The 19,721-nt window shown below is 36.9% G+C and overlaps 2 protein-coding genes across 2 annotated transcripts; one reads left to right on the top strand and one right to left on the bottom strand.

Annotated features, from left to right (window-relative positions):
- Window positions 1–3,611: 3,611 nt before the first annotated feature.
- LOC113589650 (C-type lectin domain family 4 member E-like) lies at window positions 3,612–9,471 on the top strand. The gene is made up of 5 exons (XM_027029406.2): window positions 3,612–3,895; window positions 4,412–4,621; window positions 8,531–8,673; window positions 8,809–8,915; window positions 9,187–9,471. Exons 1-5 carry the CDS (start codon window positions 3,739–3,741, stop codon window positions 9,317–9,319), a joined length of 750 nt encoding a protein of 249 aa, XP_026885207.2. The 5' UTR covers window positions 3,612–3,738; the 3' UTR covers window positions 9,320–9,471.
- Window positions 9,472–12,008: 2,537 nt separating this feature from the next.
- LOC113589649 (C-type lectin domain family 4 member E-like) lies at window positions 12,009–16,252 on the bottom strand. The gene is made up of 5 exons (XM_027029405.2): window positions 16,039–16,252; window positions 15,113–15,361; window positions 14,576–14,700; window positions 14,366–14,472; window positions 12,009–12,571 (listed from the first exon to the last, which is right to left on the bottom strand). Exons 1-5 carry the CDS (start codon window positions 16,202–16,204, stop codon window positions 12,421–12,423), a joined length of 798 nt encoding a protein of 265 aa, XP_026885206.2. The 5' UTR covers window positions 16,205–16,252; the 3' UTR covers window positions 12,009–12,420.
- Window positions 16,253–19,721: the final 3,469 nt, after the last annotated feature.

Raw genomic sequence — 19,721 nt, 5'->3', positions numbered from 1 at the left:
TATGATTTACCAATAATCTATTTCTGTCTTTGTCTAAGGCCATACTACTGATCTTTAAGTCATAACCTTAGTAAGGGGGACCCAGATTTAGGCAGTGGCGGTGTTAGTTTCAACATATCTCCAACAAATTCAGAGTTCAAGTCTATTTTGGAGACCTTGGAACATCCCAGGTGCAGTATATTTGACACAACAAAAACAGACTTCAGTTGGGATCCCACGTGCAATATATTTGGCACCATTAAAATATACTAGTATTTGACACCATCCCACATGCAGGATATTTGACACAATGAAAATAAACTTCAATTGGGATCCCACATGCAATATATTTGACATAATTCAAATATACTTGAGGTGGGACTGTCAGAAAGTATAAGTGCACATGTTGGGGGTCAGCCTATGCCCAGCTTTTAACATAGACACTTCAAACTTGGGATACTTCATCTCTTAGATCTAGTATCTAGCTAGTGAGTTTGGGGCTCCTATGTTACACCACTGGTGTTTAGAGACCTAAAACATACACATCAAGGGTTAGGGTTATCATTTCAGGAACAGGACCACATAGGATCACGACATTTCATGGGTGGGATGTAGGATGTCTCTTGGATGACATATTGGGGCAGTGGCCCCCTATGTGATCAAAAACAACAAAAATCAACTGGTGTCCAAAACACGTATATGACATATGAATGGAAATATGCTTGGAGTGGGATCTTTACAAACAGTGTTTAGGGCGAGGCACAGACTTTGCTGCATTGAATGTTGGCTCATCCGGGTGCCCTGAATAACATATCAGAAAGTCGGGTTACTATGCCCTTCCCGAGTCTAGAAAAAAAATCAACAAATGTATTCTTGAAAAATGTTTTCTGCCTGCTCCTTTGTGTCTGTCTCCTTTCAAATCTGCACACAGTGCATGTAGAAATCTTCAGGGCTTTTGTAATAGAAAACAACACAATAGGGTATACTCCTTTCACACACTGTCTCATGGGTTGTCCATGATAAACGTAATGAATTTTTGGATCAATCTGACCTTTCTAAAGGGTGTCAAAAACAAGTACATGGCTTTTGAATGGAAATATGCTTGGAGTGGGATGTTTACAAACAGTGTTTAGAGAGGTGCCCAGACTTCACACCTTCGACTGGTGACTCATACAGATGCTCTGAATAACATATCTGAAGGCTGGGTTTCTATGTTTTACAGCTGCAGTTTAGGGCCATGAAATGTTAATGTGACCTCTCCTATTCATATGCATTGACTCTAAGAGCATATGTTAGGGTTCATCTTATGCCAATCTTTTAACCTAGAGACTTCAAACTCTCTTGGGGTTCTTATGTTTCACGGCTTCAGTTTAGGGCCCTAAAACATACACATCTAGGGTTAGGGTTACCATTTCAGGAACAGGACCACATAGGGTCACAAGACTTCATGGGTGGGATGTATGAGGCCTCATGGATGACATATTGGAGCAGTGGCCCCATAGATCATCAGAAACAACAAAAATCATCTGTTTTATAGGGTGTCCAAAAAATGTATATGACATATGAATTGAAATACACTTAGAGTGGGATGTTTACAAACAATGTTCAGGGAGGTGCCCGGACTTTGCCGCATCGACCAGTGGCTCATCTGGGTGCCCCTAATAACATATCAGAAGGTCGGGTTCCCCAGCTGAGAAAAAAAATCTACAAATTTATTCTTGAAAAATGTTTTCTGCCTGCTCCTGAGTGTCTGTGTCCTTTCAAATCTGCACACAATGCAGGGAGAAATCTTCTGGCCTTTTGTAAAAGAAATCTGCACACAATGCAAAGCATGCTTGACTGATATTGCGTCATGCATGACAGCCCAACGCTTGAAGCTAAACCCCAACAAAACTGAGCTTCTCTACATACCAGGTACTCCCAACCCTTACCATGACTTCATAGTTTCCTTCAAGAACACCCTGATATCACCATCTGAAGCTGTCCATAGCCTGGGCATAACTTTGGACCCACCAGATGCTGATAATCTTCAGGCTGCCACACTGCTTGAGGAGGTGATGTGTTGATTGTGAATAACTGGACCCCAATGCAAAGGTATATTTGTTTAAAGGTATGTTTGTTTAGTTCTTTTAATGTTGTTGAAATTTCAGACATTATCCCTTTTATTTCCTTTAGCTAATTTATCTTTTCAACTGCTGTAATTGTATTTATCCTGTTTTTTCATACATTCAGTATCACTGAAGTTAATGAAAGACAACAACTGAGTTGTTACATGTTTAACATTGCTTAACCATTATTAATGAGGTACTTCAGATGTTCATGGTATTAAATGCATTACTTAACTACTGAAGTTACAGGTTTACTTAATATTAGTTAATTATTGTAAATAATTGTATTGACATTTTGAAGATCCATTGACTGTCTACTGGCAAGTGAGCTCAGAGTGCTTAGAATGGTTTGTCTAACATGAAGTGAAAAACAGGAACTGAGATCAATAAGGCAAGAGGGAGAAACCACTGTTTCAACAGCAATGAGATCAAAAATAAAGATCAAGCATTTATACCTGATTTTGGAAACACGGTGATGATATAATTGCTATTTTGCCCTTTATGCGGTGGAGAAAGCACCAGAGTTCAATCCCCAAATACAATTACTGAAGTGAGGCAAGGGTTGTTGTACTAGGATGGAAAATGGCCCTTTCCTCAATAATCAGACAATCTACTGGATGTGCTCAGTGGAATAAATTGTAATGAAGTGGTTTGTGTAAGAAAGGAAACATCTTACAGTATTAATATATGGATTATCCCTACAGTAAAACTGAGAGTAGATCTTGTGATTTCTACATGCAATGTCATATTTCCTGTCTCCTCTTTACCAAGATCCTTCCATTTGTGATGTCAAAATACAGAAACCGCTGCCCCCAAACTCAAGATTAAGTTGTTGGTTTTTACATGACATTGCAAAGGATTTTGAAACCCCTAGTAGACAGACTCACCATAAGTGTATTGTGGACCACTGGTAGTTATGACAATTCTTCTAAGTCACTTCCTTTACAGACAGTACCACCACTTGGTTGTCACCAGTAACTGTGTCTTATCATGATGTGTTATTGACTGGTTATGAAAGGTCATGAAATTTTGTACATATTTTGTACATAGGTTACAATAAAGGCCAAGCACCATATCTCTAAGAAGAATCAATATATCTCTCTGCATGGAGAATCTGAAGAGAGAAGAGCTATTAGGAAGAGAAGTACAGGGTCTTGGGTCAGAGTTTCCAAATCAGAATCATTCAGGACTGTTTCGCAGTATTCAAATTATTGAGCAGTATTTGGCAGTAGTAAGAATTTGCTTTGGCTTGTTGGTGTTAGACATTTCCCTATAATGTGATTTAGCCCACATCTGACCTAATGTTTGACCCTCTGAGAGCACTAACAAATGGTATCTTTTTGTCCCAGACACAGTTTACACCTCATGCCTCAGCCTATTGTACAGGATTTTTTTTTCTTTACACAGGCCATATGCAGTATGGCTTCCACTCTCGGGTTATCCCTGTTTAAAGTGTCTGCGGTTTGTCAGCTACAACTCACCAACTTAGTGATCTAGAAAACGGGGAAGGAAAATGAATAAATAAGGAAGTAGGTATTCAGAATAAAGCACTGATCCTCACTTGGGAAGCTTTATTTCAGTCAGTCTCTCTCTATAAGTTCTGTGCACTTTGATAATTTGGTCATTTAAAAAATATTTAAAAGTAATCAGAATGGAAATGAGAAGCAATTTATATGCCAATTCAGAAGTTGCTGCAGGCAACAGGTCTTATTCGGAAGCCAGTGAGTACTCATATGAAGACGTTTATGTCAATGAGGACAACATGGATGCTCACAAGACCAGAAGTACCGAGAAACCTGCAAAAATAGGTACAACATACGCTTGTTCTCTCTCTCTTTTCAGTAAACCACATTTTAAAATATCTAAGGTTACCTCATATTAAATTAAATTATATGCCTATGATGTCAGAATTTTCTCTACACTTACAGTATCCATACGGATGTGTTGGTTCTCAGGGCAAATGTACTTTTATATTAGCAAAACTGGCAAACATGTGAGTAGAATTTACCTTCCCAAAATGTATTTAATATTTTCAGTTTTTCAATCTAACCTTTCAGTGTAGCCTAACATCTGTTCTAGAATGCAAAGTATTGTGTTCACATTCCTTTACAAATTCAATACACAATTACTTGTATGATTCAATTCTACAGTGTTTGGTTCATGATCACTTTGCAACTTAGTTTAGCATCTGAACAATTGATATTTAAAAACACTTTAAATATTTTACAGTGATATCTATATCAAGTACACACTGTATACACATGAGTTTCACATGTGTTTTATCATGTGAAACACTGATTTTAATTCTTAGAAATATCTTCTAGCTTCAGGAACCAATACTGCAGGGAGCACATGCCACAGACTGACTGCAGTGTGTCTGGGGCTGCTCTGTGTTCTCCTGCTGGCTGCCATCACAGTGCTGTGGGTAAAGTTCACTGCAGAGAGAAACCAGTTACAGACCAGATTGAACAATGTTACAAACCAAAATGAGCAGTTAAAGGATAACTGCTGTCAGAACAAGCTGGCTGCTATAGGTGAGTGAAAACTTAGTCAGTAACTGAACCAGAACCACACACATTAATAACATGCCTTTGTAAAAGCAAATAGTCATATTGCAATGCTCTTGCAGGGGTAACTTTAAAAATTCAGATATTGAATTGATGGACAGAGTTCAGTAAATGCAGTGTATAGTGGCTATAAATAGTACACACCAATATAACAGAGGCAATACATCAAAGTGAACTGAAGGACACAGTTTTTATAGATAGGACAGCAACAAACAGGTGAAAAACAATTAGTATTCTAGGGGAGACTGAATGCGAGACAGCTGTAGGGTTAGTTGATGGCTGATTGTAGAAGTCCCCTGGGGATTCTGGGAATTGTAGCGTGGTATGGGGCCAGAGGGCTGTGTGACAGTAACCCACGAACCCCCCCCCCCCCCGACATGACTAATTTGTGTTAATGCCTTTGCTCTGAAACACTGGTAATATTCTACCAAAGTTATTGTATTATGCTGTATGCAGTAAAGTGGCGAGATGAAAGTACAGTAAAGTGGCGAGATGAAAGTCAAACGACTGTGCAGATTCATTAAAGTAATGGTTTGATATTTTTTAATTAAATGTGGTATATTAATGGCAGACTGTTGGAAGTTTTAGAGCAGTACAGTAGGTTAACTTTTAACAGTTAAACTAAATATGTTTCCTCAATGTAATTATACAAAAACTTGGTTCTTCAACCACACATTTGAGTAAAGAGTGTGGCTTTGTTATTCATAGACATAGTATGTTCTCCCACACAGTCCTTCTGGAATTACACTGGTGCCCTCTTGTGGCTTTGTCATTCAAGAGTTGATGCCATAGTGAAGTTATCAGACTGTGATACTTAGAATGTTTTACTTTATATGAAGGTGATTTAGAAAAAAAACAGGGGACAGTCAATTCACAAAGAAGATTTATTGCATTTGATATAGTATTTGATATTGTATTAGATATGGTATTCGCTGTCACAATAGTACCGGACATGCCTAATTTGCTCAGGCACAGATCTGTATTTTTTATCCTCAATAAACCACAGTTGTGCTCTCTGCTTACTTTGATTTGTAGAAACAAAAAACTGATTCTAAACAAATTTGGATTTGGTACTTAAATAGGCACATCAAATACAGTTATTAACTATTTATAGACCTCGAAAATATTGTGCTAATTTTATTGATGACATTTCTGAACTGCTGTCTGCCATCTCCAAACACTTTACTAGCTTCTTAATAACTGGTGATTCTAACACAAAACAGCAAAATAATGTCTTGCTGTATTCAACACTTTTGGGATCTCACAACATGTACATAAGACGTTTCATTATTATCAAGATTCTTACTATTAATTCTATTAGTTTTAGTATTAGTATTAATCTTTCTAGTAATACTTTTCAATCATTGTTAAGCTCTGGTCCTATTTAACCACTTCTGCATTTTATTTGATATATAAACTGTATTTTTATTTTAATATAGTAAAAAGAAATCCTATCTATATCAAAAAGAGGCACTTGAACAACAACACTAGGGATCAATTTGTTTATAGATGCTTGAAAAAAATAAGCAGAAACACTAAAAATAAACACAAAGTAAAAACCCTTAAAAATAGAAACATGCAGAAAAGCTGAAGGCAAACAGAAAAAGTAGCCTCCAGATTCACTATGATATACAAACAATGCCTTCAAGATTATAATTTAGACATTTAAATAGGCTACCTATGCTTACATTACAGATGTCATTAATAAAAACAATAAGTCCCACACTGTATTTGCCACTGTTGACAGATTAACAAAATTTACTACAGTTATTCATTTTGACCAGTTCAGGGCGCATAAGTCACTAAATTAGCTTTTTTTCATAGAAAAAAATAACGAACAGCAGCCAAGGCATGGAGATCTCAAAGCCACTAAATGAAACTGTTCCCTTCATGCCACAGAAATAATTTAGTTCTAATATCTTACTTCAGCAACTGCTAAACTTAAAGCCTTAATTCTGCTGCTTGACTCCCTACCGGCAGAGTTTCTGAAAAAAAGCCTTCTTCTGCAAATTGCAAATGGGTCATTAAACTCAGGCATCTTCCAAGATTTACTGAAGAATGCAGTTGTTCTCCTAAAAAGAACAATCTAGATCCCACTGCTCTTAATTACAGGCCCATTTCGATTGTAATTCATTACAATCAGAATTCTGACCACACTACAGAAACTCCTAAAGTATAGATTCTAAATGACTTCCACCTAAACACAATAATAATAGCTCTGGTGTAATTGGCTCTTAGTGCTGCCATTGGTAGTTGACCATAATATTCATGTACACAGGCTGGAAAACTGGGCAGGACTTCTTGGAACAATTCCAAATTAGTTCAAATTGTATCTAGATGGCAGGGACTATTTTGTTTCACTTGGCAGGTATAAATCAGAGTGAACGCCCCTGAGATGTGGGATCCTATAAGGATCAATTCTTGGCCCACATCTTTTTAACTTTTACATGGTCTGACTAATCATGCAGGACAACAAAATTGCTTATCACAGCTATGGCGATGAAACTCAGATTTATGCTGATGACACCCACATTTACATCACCTGTACTCCTAATGACTGCACGGCTTATTGATACCTGGTTTCACCTTCATTTCCACCAGTTAAATAACAATTCAGTAGAAAGGACAAAAGGGAAGGATAGTGCTTTTCTCAGTTCTAAAGCTTTAAATGCTAAAACACAAGTGAAAAGCCATGGAGTCTTAATTGATGCAGGGTTAGGGTTTAACAGCCATATTAGAGCCAACAAAGTCAGCTTTTAACCACCTGAAAAACAACAAAATTCTGGGACTTTGAGTGCAGAACACTTTGAATTGAGTATGAAATGTGCAATATAAATACATTTGAACCTCTATCAACGTATCCAGATCTGTGTGGATCCTTGACATGTTCCTGGACTGTGGTTTCTAGGATCCTACTTCAGCCACTCTGTCGTGCTGCTATTTTTTTTATTTATTCTTTACTCTGTTAAGATTGCAACTAAATAATAATTATGAAGACAGTAAAGTAAAACCTACAAACTCTTAATGTATTGTATTATTGTTATAGTTTCCTCCTCCCGGTGTCATGGTTCCCAGAGCGATACCTACATCTGTCATTTCTTTTGGTTTCTGTTTCTGGTTTTGCCTTGGTTCTGTTTTCTAAAACCTCCTTGTTTAGTGCCCTGACATTTATTGGTTTCTGTTGTGTCTTGTTAGTCCTTATTAGTTAATGTAAGCCACTATATCCTGCTGATGTTAAATGTTTGGGGTTTTTTTCTATTATTATTTACACTGCTAGGCTTACAACTAAATAACAATTATTATGAAGACATTAAAACCTAAAAACTCTTAGTGTATTATAAATTTTATACATGTTAGAAGCTTATTATAAAAACATATTATAAAACATATGAAACAAATGTTTAATATTTAGCCATTCATTGTGTTAATGATGTAGCTTATATGGGGAAAATATCTAAACCTAGGCTACACATACACAGATCGCAATTTTATTCCAGCATTTAGTACTTCTCTTGGTTGCTTTAAATCCTTGGACCTATATTCATGTTTATGCGTTAGGTCTTCCTCTTTTTGATTCTTTTCCATTTCATGCCAATGAATTTCGATTGCAATTATTATGCTTCTTAAGAAGAATACTCAGGCTTGTAAATAGGTATTTGATTTGGTCGGATTTGATTGATAATAGGTCATTTCTATAAAAGATATTAATATAAACTCATACCTTAAATTTTAAAAACCTTATTTTAAAATGTAATCATTTATTCAGTTAACACAAATTTAAATACAAAATATAAGTATAGTTTCATGGAAATCTACTGAGATTTTTTCTTCTCAATTATTTTCTTAATTATTTTCTTAAATCTTTTGTTTAAACAGATTTATATGGCCAACAGGGATGGTTTTACTTCAGATCCAAATTGTATTACATATCTCTTGAGATGAAAACATGGAGTGAGGGTAGACAGGACTGCAACAACAGAGGAGCAGACCTGGTGATCATAAACAGCAGAGAGGAACAGGTGAGAGAGAGATTGTGAGACACAGAGAGAGAGAGAGAGAGAGAGAGAGAGAGAGAGAGAGAGAGAGAGAGAGAGAGAGAGAGAGAGAGAGCATCTGTTCATCTGATTTTTCATACTTTGCAACCACATTTACAGGAATTCACGGTTAAAATGGTGGGCAACAGTAAAGCTTGGATTGGTCTGACTGACACAGAAAAGGAAGGAGAATGGAAATGGGTGGATGGCACAGAATTCACTACCGAGTAATTCTGTGTTTTATTTTTAACCAAAATTATCTTTCCTTTCTCATTAGAACTTGTCCTTCTCATTTGTCATCAGTGAGCGAAAATATCCTAATTTATTACCATCAGTTTATATTGTAAAAATGTTGTTTGTAAGATAAAACTACTTATGTTCAATCTTTCAATGTCAGTACACATTGGTTAAAGGAATGAGATGATGGTGTAAAAGTGAAGACTGAGCATTTGATCAAAACATTTGATCAGAGCCTGATTCTGATTCTCTGGGTTTCAGGTACTGGAAAGAGAATGAACCAAACGACATAGATAACAATGAGGACTGTGTTGAGCAAACCAACAAGAAGGGATGGAATGACAATGCATGTTCTGAAAAACAAATGTGGATCTGTGAGAAAAGTGCTTTTTAGTGTTGTTGCTAAAGCACACTAGTCATAAATATGTTATAGAATAAGCCCAATGTACCATAATAGGTACATTTTAAATAGGTGGATTAGGCAAAATCAAGACACAAGTGCAAACTATGAAGGATGGGGAGACAGGGAGGAGATTAAAACAAAATCAAAGCCATATGGTACATTGGTTATACCCATTATACACAATAGAATCATATTTATTTCTCCACAATACTTTTTTTTCTCTTCACAGCTTGTTTTGCCTTCTTTTTCCTCACTGAGAGTTTCTCACTATCCTTACATCTGTTCATATCAGGCATCACTTCTACCACAGGCCATACACAAGAGGATCAGTGCCCAACCAAAGTTTCAGCAAGTCAACCTTAAAGCAAAAATGTTCGATATTTCTTCTGAGTTTAATAAAGGTGCTATTGTAGTGCAGCAGGGTCCCAACTAACTGTCACTTATCTTAACTCTGATGTTGGTGATATATGCGTTGTGTCTTGCCCACGAAATTACCTGCTTGCTTGGACAGAGTTGTCACAATTTATCAAAACCACTGAAGTGTAATGGGGTTCAAGTATGAGTCAGACATATATGTGTTGATTTTTTTATTTAAGGAAATTCCATACCCACATCCTGACTCACATTGCTCACCCCCCCCCCACAAGTGTTTGTGTTATGTCATTTACCTCATGTATTCATGTTAATTCCCTTGTTTGTAGCCACACCCACTTGTTAGCCTATTACTCAGTACACCTGCATTTTGTTACGCACCTCAATAAGGTATGTCTTTAAACCTTTGTTTTTGCAAAGGTTTTTTCACGGTTGGACATAATTGTACTAAACTCTATCTGGTATAAGTATTGAATATCAATTTGCATATGTTAAATAATACATGATATTGACATAATGGGGGAAATCCTGAAAAGTACTATGTAAAAAAAAAGGAAGGCATGAAAAAAAGGAGTGCATGATCTTTATACACTTTCTTCAAGGACAGTTACGTAACTGTCCTTGAAGAAAGTGTATAAAGATCATGCCCTCCTGGGACTGGGACATATGCCAGACTATGCCTCATTTGTATGTTATATTGAGCTCCAAATAAACACAGGACCTGCTATTCTCATCAATTAAGTCTTGAGTCTGCATCTTTAATTTCTATTTAAAGTGAAATAATACAATAATACTTAATAATACAACTGAAATTTGGGAAGAATTAAGGAACCAAATTGATTAAAAAAAATAAAATTTAAACACAATAATAAAATAGTGAGATTAAGGTTGTCAATCAAGTATACGATAACAAATATTTTGTTGCTTTATGAATGTGTCAGAGAGAGTGAAAAAAACTATCAGCAACCATTTAAGTCCAGTTTCCCTCATTCATGGACTGAACTATCATAGAACTCATACATTCAAAGTCTACAAAGTCTGTCATTCCTTCTCACCACAGACATGTTGATTGAGGAATGACATAGACCTTGGACGCAGGACCGAGATATTGTAGCCAAGTGACACAACCTCACAGATTAGCTCAGCAAACAGGAGCAGAACTCCTAGGGATGTGGTTAATAAGCCAAAATTAAAATACTACTTATGTCAGGTGTCTTGAAGTCATGCAAATAGTGCATTTAGACCAACAAAGCCTACATAAATAGCCAGGCAAACAGATAACCTGGCTACTTTATATAAAGCATTACTTTATATAGTTATGCTAGTCTGCTTGAGTGAACATTATCAATGTAGAATGAAAAAAACAACAATTTTTGTACTGTTACCTTACCCCATTTCCCCTGTTCATTTAGTCTTTTTTTCTATTTTTGCAAATGTTGTCTTAATGAGTTGTTTGTTAAAACTGAAAATGGTGATTCTTAGTTCTTCATCTCTTATGACACTTTAATACCAATAACTTGAGTTTTAACATTGACAGGCTTCATACATGTGGTAGAATTTACCTAAACCTACCAGAAGTGTCACTCCTCTGAGAAAGCAAATGCCACAGTAAAAAGTCTTGTGAGGCAGACTCAACACAGCTGTAAGTGGTTGCTTGACATCATAGCAGGAAGGTGCTGTGGATTCTGGTATTTGTAACAGGCTTCCCTGCTCAGCCAAGGCTTCTGATTGGATGGATTCTATAACTTTCTTATGACGACTTCACACCAACACCACGTTCTGTTGGCATTTGAGATTACATAGTGATGTGTGTTCATGATGCATATTTGTTTAGTAACTCACTGTTTCTCAGATATTTGTAAAGGTGCTGCAGTAGGTTGTTCTGCAGTAAATGTAAAGTTTAATGCTGTAACACAATTGAATCAACACCTGAAGAGTTTAATATGTAGCTGAAGCATTGGACAAGGCTTTACAGAGCAGGGAGAGCCTAGATCTGCTTTGGACATGCCTGGGGTAAGTAAAGAGGAGGTACTGACCAAGTCCAATACAGCTAATAATTAATGAGGAGCAGCTTAAGTATGGAATTCCATTTCGACCAGCAGTTTACTACATGTTTAAAATACTGAGCTCATTCAATTTAGGTAACAATGACTTAAATTCAGAATTTTTTGCTCCATCATTACACATGCTCGTAGAGTTGCAGCACTGAGCCAAAGCTTTTCAAAATGTTTTTGAACTAGGTTGACCATGTTTTATTATGTTTGTTAAAATATTTTACCATTCAACAGAAACAGCAGCAACAACAATAAATTGTTTTGTTTTTATAATGCCTTTGTCACTGTCAACAATATAATTAAAATCTCTATCTGAAAAACATAAATAGCATAAACACAGAAGTAAAACAGACATTAATATAATAATCAATATAGGACATACAATCACAATGAGGAGATAAGGATTTAATATAGCTAAATATAGTTTAAATATAGCTGAGATTATCACTTATGATATAAGTATTGATAGTATTGTGTGAAAAGGTAGATTTTGTAGCAGAGACTACAGACATATATTAGTGATGTTCAAAACCACTTTCAGAGCAACTGCACTCATTAAAACACATATGCTTGACTAATCTAAAGTTCAATAACAGGATACGTAAAACACATTTTCATGAATTAAGAAGGTTTTGTATACTGAAACTTCAACTTAGTTTTTGTAATTCAGTTTAACATTTTCTCACAGATTCCAACCACAGGGAAGTCACAGAAATAATCAGCCCAGGTTGATACATTGTCAGCAGCAATCCTGTATCCAGTTATAGCACAGTCTTCATTTCTTCCATAGTCATTGGGCTCACCCTGCCACCAGAACCTGAAAGCACACAGTGCATAAACATGCCCTCTGAAATTCACACCTGGAGCTGCAGACTTAGACCAAGATCAAATGACTGCATGACCAGAGTTCAAATCAGAGACATTATGATTACAGGAGACAGGTCACTATGAATAATGGCTAGGATAGCTTGTATCACAACAATTATATTATGACTATATCGTGCTTCAATAAAAAATAAAAAAAAAAGATTGAAACACCTTGTTGCTAAAAACGTAACCAGACCCATCTTGTTCTTATACTGACACAAGCACAGTGTAGTGATGGTCCTAACTGGTTGTTGAATCAAGATTGACTTGTAGGATCAGTTGCTCCCCTTCAATACCACTGATGAAAACAGGCTTGAGTGGAGATGATTTCCTCCTAAGATCCAGGATTAGCGCTTTTGTTTTAGTGATCTTTCAAATCCAAGACATTCTCCTTCCATATGGAATCAGGTTTCACTCTAGGTGTCGTTTTGATAGATCGAGCCCAGGACAGTGACGTCATCCTCAAATTTAATCAGGTTATTATTATGAAGAGATGTACAGTTATGTGTGCAGAGTGAAAATTATTTAGAGGACAGACAGCAACCCTGATGAGTAATGGTGCTGATCATTAATTGAGCAGAAACTCTCCTTCCAACTCTTACTACCTGTGATGTTAGAAAGTACAGGATCCCAGTGGAACTGGGAATACCAAGATCAGCTAGTTCCTAACCAGTTTGGAGTTCCCAACTGTATTGACGCCAAGCTGTAATCCAGAAAAAAACATGTGCACACAGACACATATTATATGAAAAGCTATTACACACATTTTCCTTTTGTCCAGGTGTTCAAGGGCAGAATGGAGCACACGGTGTCGTTGACAGACCGGTATGGGTCAGAGGTGAACTGCAGGGGGTCAACGGACTCCTGTGCACGATCTTAGCAATGTTTCCATGCAATAGTTTTTTCCAGGCATTTCCTATCTACCATCATTAATACCACTGGTAGTTAATCATTAAGGCAGGTCACTCTGGCTTTTTTGGGGCTGGAATAATAATGGAGTGTATAAAACAATGAGGAATGATCACGTGGGTGAGTGATCTATTGAAGGTGGGGGGGGGGGGTGCACGCCAGCTAACTGTGAAGCACACGTTTCAGTACCTTTGGTAGAACACCCCTGATGTCTGCTGGAGTTACTACAGAGTCTTAAAAACTAAAGAATGGGTTACCTGAAGGTTTGACTCACTAAAACCCAGAAGTTTAATGATAGTGTCACTGCTCATAATGTGTATAGAATGAATTCTGTCTGGGAGGGTGCTGTCAGTGCCCATAATAGTAGACATATAGTAGTAGACATAGTTGGACAGCCTAATTCCCTGCCAAATGCTACAGTTATTGTTGCAATTGTAGTGGCCTTTAAATCCTTGAATAATTTATGAGGAGGAGGTCAAGTATGAAAGTCAGTTTCTGCCAGCAGAGGGCACAATTTACCATGTTTCAAAATTTTATCACATGTAATTTCAGTAACAATGACTGAAATTCTGTTTTTGAAACAGCTGGAAAATAGATTTTTGGTCTTACTTGATCCAAAGACCAAAAATTCTTTATGTATTTTTGTACAATTATACCAATGACTATTAAGTTACCTTGACTATGCACTTTGGATGTATAGGTGTTTTTACATTCAAGTATATCAGAGGTATTATATCACTGGAAATATCTACCCAGGTGTGTTAATAAGATGCCTGCCCAAGTGGACAGACTTATCTCTAAGGATCAGTGAGCTCTTAAATCAGTTCAATCTTACCCAGTGGTCAGTGCTGTGCCGTCCACCCATTTCCAGGATCCCTCGTTGTCTTTGTCAGTCAAACCAATCCAAGCTTCAGTTTGGGAAAATGTTTTACTGATGAATTCCTGTGAAGTGGAGAATTTTTACACACATACACACACACAAACACACACACACACACACACACACACACACACACACACACACACACACACACACACACCTCACCTGTTCCTCTCTACTCTTTATGACCACTAGGTCTGCTCCTCTTTGCTTGCAGTCATTTCTGCTGTTACTCCAGAATTTCTTCTCAATAGTGATGTAGTAAATACTGAAGTTGAAATAATTCCATCCTTGTGCAGAGCATTTTCACAGACAGACACACAAACACACCCACAAATGTAGTAAATCATAGTAAATGAGTGTTATGAAGGCTTCCGATTCCTGAGATATTTGACCTGTCAACAATGGTTAGAATTTAGATTGCATTGTCATTTACTTATTTGTGTTATGCTGTCATATATTTAAAGGAATCTTTAGAAGTCATTCAGTGTTCTTGTTATATAGGATTAACTTGCTGAGTGTTAGGCAGAACATAACATCACTCATTTTAATAATGGAAATCAAGTGTATAAAACATCTTTTTCAAAACATAATAAATAGCTTAGGCTGAGCAAATACTTATTTTGCCTACTGTAGATATGACATTCTCACATGGATATGTTCTTTGTCCAGGGTCTTTAATGTTCATAGTTATTCTCTTACCATGTATTGAAAGTTCTTTCTGGAGTCCATTTCTCTCCCCCAGTAATTGTTCTTTCATTACAGTCACATTGCTGTAAGTGGTCCATAACTGGTTTATTTCGCTAGTCAAGTTGTGGTTACTGGTCTGTAACTGGTTTATATCTGCAGTGAACTTGACCCACAGCACTGTGTTTGCAGCCAGCAGGAGAACACACAGCAGCCCCAGACACACTGCAGCCAGTCTATAGCGTCTGCTCCATTCAGTGTCACCTCGTATAGTGAGAAGTCATCACAGGGAAATATGCTTTGATGAGGAATGAGACTAGACAAAGACTGGCGACTACGGCTCAGGAAAGCAATGTATAACTGGGAGGGCAATGTAGACACAGAGGGCAATGTAAACTGGAGTACAGATAGAAAAGCACATAGGAACTAAACAAGAGAGATAACTAAACAACAGGAGAAAGACGAGGGTAAACAGAGTGAGCAACTTGGGACGGAGAGAACAAGTACAATGTGACCAGCCGCAAACAAGGCAGAGTCAGGCAATGGCATAGGTATAGACAATGACCAACAAATATGAGACGCAGGAACAGGGTTTAAATACATGAACTTAACAAGGCTAGAATTGAGGAGCAGGTGAAAGCAATGACAGGTGTGGAAAACCAAACGAGGGGTGGAGAAAACGAAACTAAGGACTGAAACCAAAATAACACACAAGACAGGAAAAACATGGAAGAAATGGGAAATGGGATATGGTCTGGTCTTTGAGCATGACATCTACACACTCATTATTCATAATCAATACATTTGTTTACACTGCATTACCACACTGAAATTAAGTGAGATACATTATCTCTCTAAAAAAACGTGGAAATATTCTGGTTTTAATTAATTAATATAAAGTTCTCAGATAAAGAATCTCTCAAAGAAAAGTGCCAACATACCTATTTGTTGGGTTTGTGCGTTCTTCTTTGTATTCATGTCCTCTTTGTTGGGGTCATGATCTCTAACAGCATCTGCAGTCTCATAAATATCCACCACCATCTCCACTCGCTCTCCTCTTCTCAGCTTCTCATCAAAGCTCATCTCATCAGTGGAACTCGGAACCATCTTAATCTACAAAATCCTGTGAATCTACAACTTCTGTGTCTGCCTGTGTCTGGGCTATAACAAAACATATGGAACTCCTAAATAATGGCAACCCTATTGTGATGCAACCAAATGAGGAACTTGCCAAACAGTAACTGAACGAAATAGTTTCCTGTACCTATGACTGCATCATAACTCCAAGACTCATAAGGTTTCTTGGTCCTTCTTCATAAATAAGTCAGAATATATATATATATATATATATATATATATATATATATATATATATATATATATATATATATATATATATATATATATATATATTCTGTTTCAGAGAAAACATCTAAGGAGATTGCTGAAACTACTAAAATCGGGTAAAAAAAACTGTCCAACGCATTATTAAAAACTGGAAGGACAGTGAAGAAACATCATCTTCGAGGAAGGAATGTGGTCGGAAAAAAATCTTGAATGATCGTGATCGGCGATCACTTAAATGTGTGGTGAAATCAAATCGTAGAACAACAAGAGTAGAACTCAGGGATATGTTTAATAGTGAAAATAAGAGCATTTCCACACACACAATGTGAAGGGAACTCAAGGGATTGGGACTAAACAGCTCTGTAGCCTTAAGAAAACCACTTGTCAGTGAGGCTAACCGGCAAAAACAGCTACAATTTGCTAGGGAGCATAAAGATTGGACTGCGGAGCAATGGAAGACGGTCATGTCGTCTGATGTGTGCAGATTTACCCTGTTCCAGAGTGATGGGTGCATCAAGGTAAGAAGAGAGGCAGCTGAAGTGATGGACCCATCATGCCTAGTGCCTACTGTGCAAGCCTGTCGGGGCAGTGTTATGATCTGGGGTTGCTGCAGTTGGTTAGGTTTAGGCTCAGCAATGTTATGTGCCCAAAGAATGAGGTCAGCTGACTATCTGAATATACTGAACAACCAGGTTATTCCATCAATGGATTTTTTCTTCCCTGATATATAACTTGTTTTCAGGTAGTTTACTTTTGTGAATAGAAATAAATAAACTCTAATGATGAATCTCATATGAGTATCATACTGTAATTAAGAACTTTTAAAGTGAATTTAGGAAAATATGCAAAAACATAGAAAATGCCCTGAGCCTTCAGTGAGTTAATGATCTTAACACCTGTAGCATTCACTACCAAGAGGACTTGTCTATTAACCCTCCTTTGTTCTCTAGGGAACACGATGTCTGCAAAATACTCAACATGCAAAATACAAGAGGGCAACTGATCCAAACAAGGTTTTCCCTCCTATACTCAAACACTACAGTCCAGATAACATTGAGTTTTACATGCATCTTCATTCAGTTTCCCACATTGCACATATTGTCTGATTTATATTTCATTACAGACCATTTGTGAAAAGGACAAAAGTACTTGCCTTAATAATTATAAGCCATTGATAAATAGAATTTTTAAAATAATAAAATGTTTCATAATCTTATATCTAATGACTGGGTGTTGGCAGGGAGCATTAAATAGTTACCAACTCAGCTTTAATCCAAACAAAAATAACAACCACAGCTACAGGTTAGTGCAACCCTCTGAATATAAATGCAGAAGGAAATGTATGAGGCAGCTAGCAGCTACATTCAAAGAATCCATAAATCTAAGAACACTCAATATAAAATGCACAAACAGTTCTGACCCTAACCTACTTTTTAAATACCAGTGTTTAATGCCAAAAGGAATCCAATATTTTTCAGTCGTGACTTGTTCTAAAAACAAGAATTTGGCTTTGCTAAAAATGACAAAAACAAAAGTAATACCAGATTCATCCTCCTGCCTGTTTAAATGACAAGAAAGCTCTCAACGGTGCCAGTGACTTCTCAACAGCAAACTGTACTATACAAAGGCCTACAATTTGTGCTTATTATGCCTGCTGCTAATGCATTTAAGTCCATTAATGACACTTAAGACTTTATTAAGCGTTTAAGGCTCATTTTCATAAAGATTCTCTATCCACGTTATTGGTGTTAACGGAAACCTTGATTTATATAAATATCAATTTTCCAAGTCCTCCTGGACACCTTTCATATATACTTGTGAAAGAGAAATTAATAAAATAAATTTCAACAAACCAACTGATAAACTGAATCTACCAAACACATGTTAATTGAAAATCATTCCAGACGGCTATCTCGTGAAGCTGATCGAGAGAATGCCAAGAGTATACAAAGTTGTCATCAAAGCAAAAGGTGGCAGGAAATCATGCAACCTGATACCATCTTTTAGAGGCAGGACAGGTTTTACATCACTCCACAGTTACAGTCTATTTCAACAGGACACCTCCCAGATTCTGCACAGATATCATTTCTATTACTCAGAAATAAGCAGATCTTGAAGGGTGTCCAGCATTGTTTTCCTTATGAATTTTAGTGAGAAGACTAATAGAACTTATATCCCAGTTTCCTCATGACAGCGTTCAACCTGTTTAAATGATTATCCACATCTATTAAAGACTCTTCACATTTTCTCCAAATCATTGATCATCTGAAAGAACAAAAACTCTCTTTTTTCAATAGATAGATAGGTAGATAGATGAATGGATGGATGGAAGTCTGCTTTGGCTTTCAATAGCTCTTCACAAACCATTTGAGATAATGCTAGTAATCTCATTATTGTTTACTATGTGAGTGCAGCTTTATGGCTGTAGCAGAGTGTTTTATAAGATTCTGTTTAAAATGTATAAAAGTCTTAATATAAAACATAGAATAAGGTTTTGCTTTTATTTTAAAACTTACAAAGAAGAGTTACTTACAGTGATACCCCCACACTGAGGAGATATTCCAGCTTGATAATGCATCACACCATTGAGCCCAAGTTGTCCAGAATTGGTGTAGCCTGCATGTTTGCCCAACAAATCCAATCAACCATTTATGGGATGTGGTGGATAGGTCCATTTGCACCTGAGCTCCTGCACCTACAAATACCACAGAGCTCTGCGTGGCTATCCAGACAGCATGGCTCAATATCCATGCAGACATCTTCCGTCCAATTGTGGAATCGATAAACCGATTAGGACCGAGTGAAAGGCATCCCTGTCTCCCAGGGATCATGAACCAGGGAACTGGATCATGACTCATCTGATGCTTTGGATGCTGACTGACTCTTGGTTTCAACTGTAGCCATGCAGGGCAACTTGTGCACACAGACAGTGTTCCAGGCATGACAAAACCAACCAAACCTGATATATCACAATAAGTAAGGCTATAACTTCCTGTTTACTTGTAAACTTTGATGTTGGCCCTCTTTGTAAATTACTAAAGATCAGGACCCTTTTCAGAGAAAGTATAGTTAATTAATAGTAATAGGTTGTTTTTAATTTTGTTTGTTTTGTTGTTTCCCTACTGCTCGGTCCAACATACATACTATAGTGCTAGTGATTAAATGTCCTATATACAAGTCTTCTAGTTAATCCTATTGTAACAAGGAGGCTGAGCAGAATGCAGGGACGAGACTCACAAAACTGAAACATACGTTTATTTAAACATACAACATGGAA

The sequence above is a fragment of the Electrophorus electricus genome, chromosome 9 (genome assembly GCF_013358815.1).
Source record: "Electrophorus electricus isolate fEleEle1 chromosome 9, fEleEle1.pri, whole genome shotgun sequence".
NCBI classification, from domain to species: domain Eukaryota; kingdom Metazoa; phylum Chordata; class Actinopteri; order Gymnotiformes; family Gymnotidae; genus Electrophorus; species Electrophorus electricus.
The sequence above is the reverse complement of the archived record's forward strand: the minus strand, read 5'-3'. Positions and strand labels throughout refer to the sequence as shown.

What these genes read in the sequence shown, in the direction of transcription:
- LOC113589649 (XM_027029405.2), bottom strand. Translation starts at nt 16,204, where the DNA reads ATGGTTCCGAGTTCCACTGATGAGATGAGCTTTGATGAGAAGCTGAGA. An exon ending in CGCACAAACCCAACAAATAG is followed by an intron (nt 15,362 to 16,038) that starts GTATGTTGGCAC and finishes TCACTATACGAG; the next exon opens with GTGACACTGAATGGAGCAGA. An exon ending in GGCACAGCACTGACCACTGG is followed by an intron (nt 12,572 to 14,365) that starts GTAAGATTGAAC and finishes GTGTGCTTTCAG; the next exon opens with GTTCTGGTGGCAGGGTGAGC.
- LOC113589650 (XM_027029406.2), top strand. Translation starts at nt 3,739, where the DNA reads ATGGAAATGAGAAGCAATTTATATGCCAATTCAGAAGTTGCTGCAGGC. An exon ending in CGAGAAACCTGCAAAAATAG is followed by an intron (nt 3,896 to 4,411) that starts GTACAACATACG and finishes AATATCTTCTAG; the next exon opens with CTTCAGGAACCAATACTGCA. An exon ending in GAACAAGCTGGCTGCTATAG is followed by an intron (nt 4,622 to 8,530) that starts GTGAGTGAAAAC and finishes TTGTTTAAACAG; the next exon opens with ATTTATATGGCCAACAGGGA.